Source organism: Macaca mulatta, chromosome 20 (genome assembly GCF_049350105.2).
Source record: "Macaca mulatta isolate MMU2019108-1 chromosome 20, T2T-MMU8v2.0, whole genome shotgun sequence".
In the NCBI taxonomy this organism is placed as follows: domain Eukaryota; kingdom Metazoa; phylum Chordata; class Mammalia; order Primates; family Cercopithecidae; genus Macaca; species Macaca mulatta.
The window spans coordinates 52,208,794-52,219,677 of record NC_133425.1 but is presented as its reverse complement, the minus strand read 5'-3'; the positions used below and the strand labels follow the sequence as shown (position 1 = coordinate 52,219,677).

Below are 10,884 nucleotides of genomic sequence, written 5' to 3'. Positions count from 1 at the left end.
CTGTGCTGCTGAAGGTGTGTGGTCCACAGTGGGACCAGTCTGCTGTTTCCAGTCTGCAAGGCAAATCATCTATAAACATATGTACAGAGTTTGTAAATCTTCCATTTTTCTGTTATTTCTGTATGTATTTATTGAGGTTTTTTTGTGTGTAAAATGTAACAAGTGGGTTCTATATTTTGTGTTTCATTATCTTCATAATTAATATTACTTTATTTACAAAGGTTTAGATCTGGAATGGATAGAAAATGAAAACTGTCTCTTCGCCATGGAGTGTGAGAAGCCCCGTGCAGGATTCAAGCAACTCAGGCATTGGAATCCACCCACTGTGGTCACTTTCAAGCCTAAAATCTGCTGAGGAACTGAACTTGGTCAGGGAAACCTGAGAATAAACATGAGGAATGGAGAAGTCCCTGTGCCACATTTAACATGATTGGAGCTGATCACATATGTCCCCATCCTCATATGATCCGGCACAGTGCTGGTACATTTTACAGAAGATAAAGCTCAGTGAATTAACGGGGCTTGCCTGAAGGCGTTCAGACCACTAGGGGCTCACATTTCCATCCAGAGTCCAGTCTCTAAACTCCCAGTTCAATCTCCCACCCCATCCCTTGTTCCAAAAAACACAACAGGAACCAGAACCAGAATTAAGTCTAAGTGTTTAATTATGATTCACATATTTCACAGAAAAATGAATGTAGCAAATTGGTCAAGATTTATAAAAAAAAAAAAAATCCTGGATTTTACGGGTCACTCTATTTTTACTTTGGAGTAGGGCCATCCTGACATCAGGCACAGCAGCTGCACTTGTCCAAGGCCCCTTTGCAGATGCAGCCCTGGGCACACTTGGCACAGCCCACAGGGCAGCAGGAGCAGCAGCCTGGGGAGAAAGGGAGAGTGAGAGGTCAGAGCAGACTCCACCAGAGACCTCCCTGCCCCAACAGAGGCCGATCTCCATCCCTGCCTCCAGCCCCAGAGGACCATCATTTCAGGATGGCATGGTTTTGTCAGGAGACAACTGGTGGACATTGGAGTGGGTCTTCCTTTGAGAAAGCTGCCCCATCCCACATAAGCCCTGGAGAGGGCAGAAGACTAGACAGGCAGTGACAGCCTACAGGGACAAAGGAAGGCCAGTTCCCCAGAAGCAAGCACTCAGGGCCAGCCTTGGGTTCCCTCCCAACCTTAGCCACAGCCCCAGATTCCTGGAGATGGCCCCGCACTCACTCTTCTTGCAGGAGGGGCATGTGCACTCTTTGCACTTGCAGGAGTCGGCGCAGGTGCAGGAGTCACCTGCAAGGAAGAGAAAAAGCCAGCGAGCGGTGAGTGAGATGCAGAAGATACAGCAGTGGGTCTATGAGTGTCCAGTTCCCCCTTCTCTGTGCAGGGCCAGCCCTCAGAGCTCCTTTCCCACTTAGAGCAGAGGAAGAGAAGCCCCATGTCCTCTCCCTTCATGCTAGGAAAAACAAGCACCCTCCTATTTATACTCCAAAGGAAAGTCCCACTCTAGACATGGCCCAGGAAGACTGAGACTTCGATTTTCTGTCCTGAACCCCGAAGAGGCAATGTCCCCTCCCATGCGATGTATCCTATCCAATCTGGTTGCTCAGAGTCAGGTTAGATAATTGGGGCTCAGCCAGCAGCCCTGTGACCAACGGGGTGACGTGGAGCAGGACTGCCTTGAGCCTCAGGACCCTCAACTCTGACACAGAGGTACAGGGAGGAGGAAAATGCTCTCAGGAGCTTGGCCAAGAAGAAAGCACTGGACCAATAAAGGAGTCCCCCTCACCTCAGATCGCAAAATGCGACCTCCTCAAACCCAGGGACACTCTCCATGGTGTCTGGGGATTTGGCATTCCAAGACACAGAACCCGGGCGCCCCTTACCAGCGGAGCAGGAGCAGTTGGGGTCCATTGCAACTCGAGGCGAGACTGGAGTTCCCAAGCGAGAAGGGAAGAGGCAGTGGTGCACGTGGAAGGCGTGGTGAAGCTCAACAGCCAGCGACTGCTTTTATAGTCAAGACAGTGGGTCGGGCGCAAACGCCCCTCCCCGCCCTTGCACCCGCCCCGCTGAGTCCATACCGCGCGCGTTCCTGGGCTGGGCTGTGCGCAGGAAATGGGCCAAGTGCAAGGTCCCTTGAGAGCAGCTGGTGCACAACGTGGGACCGCCCCTTTCGCACCGGCTCGCGAGGGAGGCGCTGTGCCCCCCGTGCGCAGCCTTCTCTCACCCTGCCGGGCCTTCCCAGCTTCCCTGAGGTTGCCTGCTACACCCGCCCATTGGCGTTCCGCCTACCAGTATTCTGGCTTTCCACCAAACTTCACCAATGCCGAGGTCTCTAGTCAATTGCTAAGCCTTTCCTGGAGTCAAGGCAACCCCAGTCTTATGCTCCACTTTCTGGATCTGCCAAAGCAAGGAACATAGTAAGGGACTAGTGTGCAAAGGGTAGATTAAGGGTGCGAACTTCACATCTCTGGCCTTATCCTCCCTGTCCGGGTTCCTACTTCAGTCCTTTGGCCACGTTTCTCCTCTACACAGCAACAGGGAATACACAGGGCTCTGCCTCTCTCTCTTCCATTCTCCACTCTTGAGGGGCTGAATGGGCCACATTTGTCCAGGTCCTCCTTTGCATAAATCTCTTCAGGGTCTCCCCACAGCTTAGCCGGGTACCCCACTACAGGATGGCAGTTTTGAAAGTGTGGGATGTCCCTAGAAGAGGGATCATTGAAGGTGATATGAAGATACTGCATTAAATTAGAAAGCAAGAGAGCTTTATTTTTCCTTTCATGTTCCTATTACTCTACATTACATGGATCTGTGTTTGGTCTTGTTTAGTCACTTTCTGTCTTTAAACCCTCACAGCAACCATAAAGGGACATGCATTCTATTTATGAACCCCTATTCCTAATCTGGACAATGACAATACAAGGAGTTCAAGCCACAAGCCCAGGGTCAGGGAGCTGGGAAGTGGCACTGCTGGGTGTGAATCCTGTCAGCTTCTCAAGGGAGAGAGGTCAGTGATGAAGTTTCCCTATGGCCTAGGTATGTTCATCTCTTCACTGCTTGAAATCTTTAAACAAAATCAAGCATCAAGGTCAGTGCTGGAAGCAAAACAGAGACATAGAGGGATATGAATAAGTATACTTTGATGGGAGGGAGGCAGGGCCCTGTGTCTTCAGTGTTTCTGTGCACAGGAGAAACGTGGTGGAAGAACTGAGGTGGGGACGGGAACAGGGACAGGCAATGCCAGAGATCCCAAGATCGCATCCTCCGCCTGTCCCTTGCACACTACTCCCTTGCTATGCTCCCTCCTCCCGCCAATCCAGACAGTTGAACAAGAGACGGGGGTTGCACTGGAACTCCAGGAAAGGCTTAGCTGTTGAGAAGGGAGTGGGCAGGCCCGGGGGTGTGGGGCGCAGGTCACGATCTCGGGGTACGCAGAATGCCAAGGAGCGGGAGTAGCAGGTAATCTCGGGGAACTAGGAAGGCCCGGCAGGGTGAGAGAAGCAGCTCACCCGGGTGCACAGCGCCTCCCTCGCGAGCCGCTGCGAAAGGGGCGGCCAGGCGTTGCGCACCGACCTGCTTGCGCTCAGGGTGCTTTGCGCCCGGCCCTTCTGCTGCGCGCAGACTGTCCCAGGACCGCGGGCGGCTGGGACTCAGCAGCGTGAGTGCAAGGGCGGGGCGGGGTCTCTGCTCCCGGCCCCCTCCCCTGACTATAAAAAGAACCGTTGGCTGTGGAGCTGCACCACGCCTTCCACCTGCTCCACTGCCTCTTTACTTCTCGCTTTGGAACTCCAGTCTCACCTCGGCTTACAATGGACCCCAACTGTTCCTGCGCCGCTGGTAAGGGGCCCCGGGTTCTGTCTTGGGATGCCAAATTCCCAGACACCATGGAGAGTGTCCCTGGGTTTGAGGAGGTCGCATTTTGCGATCTGAGGTGAAGGGGACTCCTTTACTTTGTCCAGTGCTTTCCTCTTGCCGAAGCTCCTGAGAGCTTTGCCCTCCTCCCTGTGCCTCTGTGTCAGAGGTGAGGGTCTTGAGGCTTAAGACTGTCCTGCTCCTTGGCCGGGCGCGGTGGCTCAAGCCTGTAATCCCAGCACTTTGGGAGGCCGAGACGGGCGGATCACGAGGTCAGGAGTTCGAGACCATCCTGGCTAACACGGTGAAACCCCGTCTCTACTAAAAAATACAAAAAAAAAAAAAAAAAAAACTAGCCGGGCGAGGTGGCGGGCGCCTGTAGTCCCGGCTACTCGGGAGGCTGAGGCAGGAGAATGGCGTAAAAACCCGGGAGGCGGAGCTTGCAGTGAGCTGAGATCCGGCCACTGCACTCCAGCCTGGGCGACACAGCGAGACTCCGTCTCAAAAAAAAAAAAAAAAAACTGTCCTGCTCCACATCACCCCGTTGGGCACGAGGCTGCTGGCTGAGCCCCAATTATCTAACCAGGCTCTGAGCATCTGGATTGGATGGGAGGCAAGGGACATTGCCTCTTCGGGGTTCAGGACAGAATGTGGAAGTCGTAGTCTTCCTAGCCTGTGCCTGGAACCTGGGACTGACTTTGGAATACAAACAGGAGGGTGCTTGGTTTTCCCAGCATGAATGGAGAGAACATTGGGCCTGTCTTCCTCTGCTGAGTAGAAAAGGAGCTCTGAGGGCTGATCCTGCACAGAGGAGGGGGCACTGGACACTCATTGACCCACTGCTGTACCTTTTGCATCTCATTCACCACTCACTGGCTTTTTCTCTTCCTTGCAGGTGTCTCCTGCGCCTGCGCTGGCTCCTGTAAGTGCAAAGAGTGCAAATGCACCTCCTGCAAGAAGAGTGAGTGCGGGGCCATCTCCAGGAATCTGGGGCTGTGGCTAAGGTTGGGAGGGAACCCAAGGATAGCCCTGAATGCCTGCTTCTGGGGAACTGGCCTTCACTTGTCCCCGTAGGCCTTCCTCTGGCCCCGAAAGGCAGCAGCACTGCCTTTCCAGTCTTCTGCTCTGTCCAGGGCTCCTGTGGGGCTGGGCAGTCTCTCACAGGAAGACTCACTCCAACATCCACCAGTTGTCTCCTGACAAAGCCGTGTCATCTTGAACTAAGGATCCCTGGGGGCTGGGGTCTGATCTCGAGTGAGGCCTGCTGTTGGGACAGGGAGCTCCCTGGTCAAGTCTGCTGTGACCTCTGTCTCCCTTTTTCCCCAGGCTGCTGCTCCTGCTGCCCCCTGGGCTGTGCCAAGTGTGCCCAGGGCTGTATCTGCAAAGGGGCATCAGAGAAGTGCAGCTGCTGCGCCTGAGGTCGGGACTGCCCTGCTGTCAGATGAAAACAGAATGGCACATAAAATCCAGGATTTTGTTTTCTACAACCCTGACCCATTTGCTACATTCCTTTTTCTGTGAAATATACGAATAATAATTAAACACAAACTTGATTCTGGTTCTGGTTCCTGTGTTTTTTTTTGGGAATAAGGGACTGGGGTGGGAGATTGAACTGGGAGATTAGAGACTGTGCTCTGGATGGAAATGTGAGCGTCTAACAGTCTGAGTGCCTTCAGGCAAGCCCAGTTACATCACAGACCTCCATCTTCTGTAAAATGCACCTGCACTGTGCCGGATCATGCTTCCATATGAGGATGGAGACATACGCGATCAGCTCCAATCATGTTAAATGTGGCACAGGGACTTCTCCATTCCTCATGTTTATTCTCAGGTTTCCCTGACCAAGTTCAGTTCCTCAGCAGATTTTAGGCTTGAAAGTGACCACAGTGGGTGGATTCCAATGCCTGAGTTGCTTGAATCCTACACGGGGCTTCTCACACTCCATGGCGAAGAGACAGTTTTCATTTTCTATCCATCCCAGATGTAAACCTTTGTAAATAAAGTAATATTAATTATGAAGATAATGAAACACAAAATATAGAACCCACTTGTTACATTTTACATCAAAAAAACTCAATAAATACAGAAATAACAGAAAAATGGAAGATTTACAAACTCTGTACATACATGGATGATTTGCATTGCAGACTGGAAACAGCAGACTGGCCCCACTGTGGACCACACACCTTCAGCAGCACAGGGCAGGACATTCTCATGAGGAACCATCAGGTTTGGCCTAGCCAGCATCACAGACAGCACACTCAGGACACTCGCTGAATCCTGAGAGCTCCCTGTTGGAACTTGGCTCTGAATCTTTGGAAATTCCTCCCAAGTTCAGGCTGAGTTTGTTCCTCTTTCAAGTTCCATTCCTTGACTACTTCAAACCAGCATATTCCCAGCAAGATGCATTTCCAAGGCACACAAAGAAAACCAGAGCCAGCATTAAGTCAACAATTTTATTATCATTCACATATTTCATAAAAAAACAATACAGTAAATGGGTCAGGGTTGTATGGAATAAATTCCATGTTTGTGCAGGTCGCTCTTTCTACATCTTCCAGCAGGGCCTTCCCGACATCAGTCTCAGCAGCTGCACTTCTCTGATGCCCCTTTACAGACACAGCCCTGGGCACACCTGGCACAGCTCACGGGGCAGCAGGAGCAGCGGCCTGGGGAAGAAGAGAGAATGAGAGATCAGACCAGACTTGACCAGGGAATTCCCTGCCTTCAAACAGGCCTGGCTCAAGCTCTGTCCCCAGCCCCAGAGGACACTTAGTTCAGGATGGCATGCACTGTTGGAGATGGGCGATAAGTGGCGGATCTTTCGAGTGAGGGTCTTCTGTGAAGAGCTTCTTATCCACATCTGAGCCCCAGACCTGGCAGAAGGCTGGAGAGGCAGTGACGGGGGTTATCAAGGGCAAAGGAAGGCTGGCTCCCCAGAACCATACACTTAGGTGAGGAAAGTCCTTAGGTGTCATGTCTGTGCTTGGCAGGCTGGTGCACTCTCTTGGCCTTAGTTTGTCTATTTTAAGAATGAAATTTGGGAATCAATCATGTCTAAAGATCTGGCTCTGATCCGGAATCAGTTGTTGGGGAAGGGGAGATGGGAAATTGACCACTGGCCTACTCCTGCCTGCCGAGCTCTGGGTTCCTGCCTCTGACTTGGCTCAGCCCCAGATTCCTGGAGATGGCCCCGCACTCACTCTTCTTGCAGGAGGTGCATTTGCACTCTTTGCACTTGCAGGAGCCAGAGCAGGTGCAGGAGCCACCTGCAAGGAAGAGGAAAAAAGTAGTGAATTTGATGCAGAAGATAACAGCAGTTGGTCAACAAATGCTCCCAACTGAGTGCATTGCCAGGCCGGATAGATAGATAGCTCCTGTCCAACTCAGGGCACCATGAAGCCTGACCTTACTTCTATCGCTAGAGGTTAGGATGGGCTTTATGTCCTTAATCCTGAAAAGGCAACAACCCCTGACTAACCCCTGTCTCCCATCCACCCCAGGAACGGCACAGTGTACTGGGGCTCAGCCTAGCAGCCCCCGACTACCTGGGTGACATGGAGCAGGAGAATTATGAGCCTGAGTCCTCTTGCCTCTGAAATGGGAGGTATTAGAATAGGAATGTTCTAGGGGTGATGAAGGCGCTGAGAGGAAAAGCAATAGATCAATGAAATAAATGGCTCCACTTAGCTAGAACTCAAAAAACACCTTTATTCTTAGGGACGTCTATCCTGTATTGGGGAAATAGGTACCCTAAGAACCAGAAAGCCAGTATCCCTTACCAGTGGCACAGGAGCAGTTGGGGTCCATTTCGAGCCGCAGTGAGGCTGGAGAGCCCAAGAAGTTGAGAGGCTATAAGGCGCATGTGCAAGGCGTGATGAGGCCCCCACAGTCAGCGACTGCTTTTATATTCAGGGAAAGAGGGCCGGGCGCAAAGGCCCCGCCTCGCGCTTGCACCGGCCCTGCTAAGTCCGCCCCGCCAGCGGTCCTGGGCTAGGCTGTGCGCAGCATAAGGGCCAGGCGCGCAGTTCCCTGAGTTCTGCTCGGTGCGGACCGCGGGACCACCCCAACGCTTTGGCGCCCGCTCACGCGGCAATGGCTGTCCGCCCGGGGTACGCGGCGTCCCCGAGGTCCTGGCTACCTTTCCCAGTTTCCCCGTGGTTGCCTTTCACTCTAGTCCCCGTGCATTCCAGGAACCCAGCCTTAGCGTCTAGGTAGTCTCCACCGCACCCCTCACACCGTTTTCAGCTATGCCTGTCCCGAAGTCTGTGCAGCCACAGCCTCATGCTCCGGTCCCGGAATTGGCTGAGTGCGGAGCCGGGATCGTGAGGTAGAGAGCGAGCTGTGTGCAGAGCATCCACCACCAATGTGACTTTCGTTTCTCTTCGCCCTCGCCTTGCCTGTACCTGTCCACACCTAGGTTCCTGGGACCCGCTCCTCCGTACAGAGCAACAAGTGGAATACGGGTCGGCCTTTCTCTCCGGTCCACTCGCCTCGCCTGAGAGGATGTGGGGCACGGTGCCTGACTCTTTTAAACAGCCAGGTCTAGAGTGACCTACCAGAGTGAGAGATCACTCTTCACCATGGCATGGCACCAAGCCATTCTTTAGGGATCTGTCCTCACGACCCCAAAAGCTCCCACCAGGCTCCACCTGCAATATTGGAAGTCAGATTTCAACATGAGATTTGGCAGTGACAAGACACCCAAATCATAGCACCCTTGTAGGATTCAAGGATCTGAGGAGTTGAGTGCCAGCACTGTAGCCACTTTTAAGCCTCAAATCCAATGTGGATCTGAGGTTGGGCAGGAAAATCAGAAAATAAAAATGAAGGATGCAGTTTCTGTGCTACATTTGGCATGAGACTGGAAGCGATCGTGTATGGTCCCCACCCATATTGTGTGCACAGTGTAATCCAATTTTACAGAAGTGTGAACTCAGTGAAGTAACCTGGCTGGCCTGAAAGTCTTCACAATGTTAGTGGCTCACATTTCCATCCAGAGCCTGGTATCTAAACTCGCGGTTTAACCCCCTCCCGGTTCCATTTTTTCCGAAACACACAAAGAAGACCAGAGTAAGATTCAAGTCAAAATTCTTTCATTGCCATTCACATATTTAGTATAAAAAGAAATGCAGAAAATGGCTCCGGGTTATATTAAAAACAACAAAAACCTCCAGGTTGTGCAGGTGTGCTCCCTATTTACATCTGGGAGCAGAGCTGTCCCCACATCAGGCACAGCAGCTGCACTTCTCCGACGTCCCTTTGCAGACACAGCCCTGGGCACACTTGGCACAGCCCATGGGGCAGCAGGAGCAGCAGCCTGGGGAAGAAGGGGAGAGTGAGAGGTGGCAGTAGACTGGACCAGGCACCTCCCTGCCCCAATAGCAAGCCTGGCTCGAGCTCAGACGCCAGACCCAGAGGATGCTTTTTTTGTCTGGCACAGCTCTGTTCTGAAACCATGGGGTACAGTTGGGGTTTGTGTCCCAAGAGAAAAATGCTTCCCTGCCCCATCTGAACTCAGGGCAGAAAGCCTGGAGAGGGAATGAAACGGCAACAAGGGCAAAGAAATCCCAGTTCCCCAGAAGGATGCACTCACTGTCAGCCTTGGGTTCCCTCTCAACCTTAGCCACAGCCCCAGATTCCTGGAGATGGCCCTGCACTCACTCTTCTTGCAGGAGGTGCATTTGCACTCTTTGCACTTGCAGGAGCCAGCGCAGGCGCAGGAGACACCTGCAAGGAAGAGAAAAACGTAGTGGGCAGTAAGTGAGATGCAGAAGGTGCGGCAGTGGATCAATGAGTCTCCAGTGCCCCCTCGTCTGTGCAAGGCCAGCCCTCAGAGTTCCTTCCCCACTCAGGACAGAGGAACAGAAGCCCCATGCCCTCCTCCCTCACGCTGGGAAGGGCAAGCACCCTCCTGTTTCACCCCACTAGGAAGGTCCCAGCTGCACACCCCACCCAGGAATACTGAGATTGCGAGCCACAACCTTCTGTCCCAGAATCCTGAAGACTCTATGCGTCTAGCCCCCTCTCCACCCTGATTGCTCAGAGCATGGAGAACACTGGGGCCCAGCCAGCAGGACCCTGACCAACTAGATGACATGGAACAGGACTGCCCTGCGCCTCAGTATCCTTAACTCTGACTTAGAGGCCCAGGGAGGAGGGCAGTGCTCTCAGGGGCGTGATCAGGTAGAAAGCACCTAAGGAAGTAAAGGAGCCCCCTTCGGCTCCGAACCTAAAATGCGACCTCCTCAAACCCAGAGACCCTCTGCACTGGGGCTGGAAAATAGGAAACCCAGGGCGCAGAGTCGGGCGTCTCTTACCAGTGGCGCAGGAGCAGTTGGGGTCCATTTCGAGCCGCGGTAAGGCTGGTGATCTCAAGCGAGAAATGTAGAGACAGCAAGGCGCACGTGGACGGCGAGGTGGAGCGCCACAGCCTGCTGCTGCTTTTATGCTCACGGGAGGGGGCCGGGCGCAGAGGCCCTGTCCCGCGCTTGCACCCGCCCCCCTGGGTTCGCGCCGCCCGCGGTCCTGGGCTGGGCTGTGCGCAGCAGTAGGGCCGGGGGCACCATCCCTGGAGCTCCGCTGGGACGCGCGTCGGGACCGCCCCTTTGTCCCGCGTTCGCACGGGAGGCGCTGTGCGTCCGGCGGTACGGGGTGTCCCGGAGGTCCTGGCCGCCTTTCCCAGTTTCCGCGAATTTGCCTTCTACCCTCCTCCCCGCGCTTTCCGGGACCCCAGCTTTGGCGTTGCGGGCGTCTCCACCCCACCCCTCGCCCCGCCGTTTTCAGCTGGGCCTGTCCCGGAGTCCTGGTGCCGCCCTCCTGCTCCAGTCCCGGTACTGGCTGAGTAAGGAGCGGGGAGTTGGCGGTAGCGAGGGAGTTGTGTGTAGAGCACCCGCCACCGAAGTGGCTTTCTTTTCTCCTCGCCTCCCGCCTTGCCTCTCCCTTTCCACACCGCGGTCCCTCGGACCCGCTCCTCCGTACACAGCAACACGGGGAACACGGGTCGGCCTCTATCTCTCCCGTCCATTCTCC

The 10,884-nt window shown here is 53.8% G+C and overlaps 4 protein-coding genes across 5 annotated transcripts; 1 reads left to right on the top strand and 3 right to left on the bottom strand.

Moving 5' to 3' along the window:
* Positions 1-642: 642 nt before the first annotated feature.
* On the bottom strand, positions 643-1,982 carry LOC144329372 (metallothionein-2-like). Its single transcript, XM_001097473.5, has 3 exons — positions 1,884-1,982; positions 1,225-1,290; positions 643-880 (listed from the first exon to the last, which is right to left on the bottom strand). The coding sequence occupies exons 1-3, from the start codon at positions 1,909-1,911 to the stop codon at positions 789-791; spliced, it is 186 nt and encodes a 61-aa protein (XP_001097473.4). The 5' UTR covers positions 1,912-1,982; the 3' UTR covers positions 643-788.
* A 1,756-nt stretch (positions 1,983-3,738) lies between these two features.
* LOC708874 (metallothionein 1 -like) lies at positions 3,739-5,410 on the top strand. Its single transcript, XM_001097374.5, has 3 exons — positions 3,739-3,837; positions 4,748-4,813; positions 5,179-5,410. The coding sequence occupies exons 1-3, from the start codon at positions 3,810-3,812 to the stop codon at positions 5,268-5,270; spliced, it is 186 nt and encodes a 61-aa protein (XP_001097374.2). The 5' UTR covers positions 3,739-3,809; the 3' UTR covers positions 5,271-5,410.
* A 956-nt stretch (positions 5,411-6,366) lies between these two features.
* Positions 6,367-7,714, bottom strand: MT1A (metallothionein 1A). Its single transcript, NM_001301300.1, is given in 3 exon segments — positions 6,367-6,521; positions 7,056-7,121; positions 7,635-7,714. Coding segments are annotated over 3 exon segments (180 nt in total). The 5' UTR covers positions 7,663-7,714; the 3' UTR covers positions 6,367-6,435.
* Positions 7,715-8,931: 1,217 nt separating this feature from the next.
* On the bottom strand, positions 8,932-10,273 carry MT1J (metallothionein 1J). 2 transcript variants are annotated; one of them, XM_077983854.1, is made up of 3 exons: positions 10,173-10,273; positions 9,449-9,582; positions 8,932-9,172 (listed from the first exon to the last, which is right to left on the bottom strand). In XM_077983854.1, exons 1-3 carry the CDS (start codon positions 10,198-10,200, stop codon positions 9,002-9,004), a joined length of 333 nt encoding a protein of 110 aa, XP_077839980.1. In that variant the 5' UTR covers positions 10,201-10,273; the 3' UTR covers positions 8,932-9,001. The 2 variants fall into 2 exon arrangements, with proteins under 2 accessions (XP_077839980.1, NP_001288228.1); NM_001301299.1 differs by having other exon boundaries at positions 9,081-9,172; positions 9,517-9,582; positions 10,173-10,200.
* Positions 10,274-10,884: the final 611 nt, after the last annotated feature.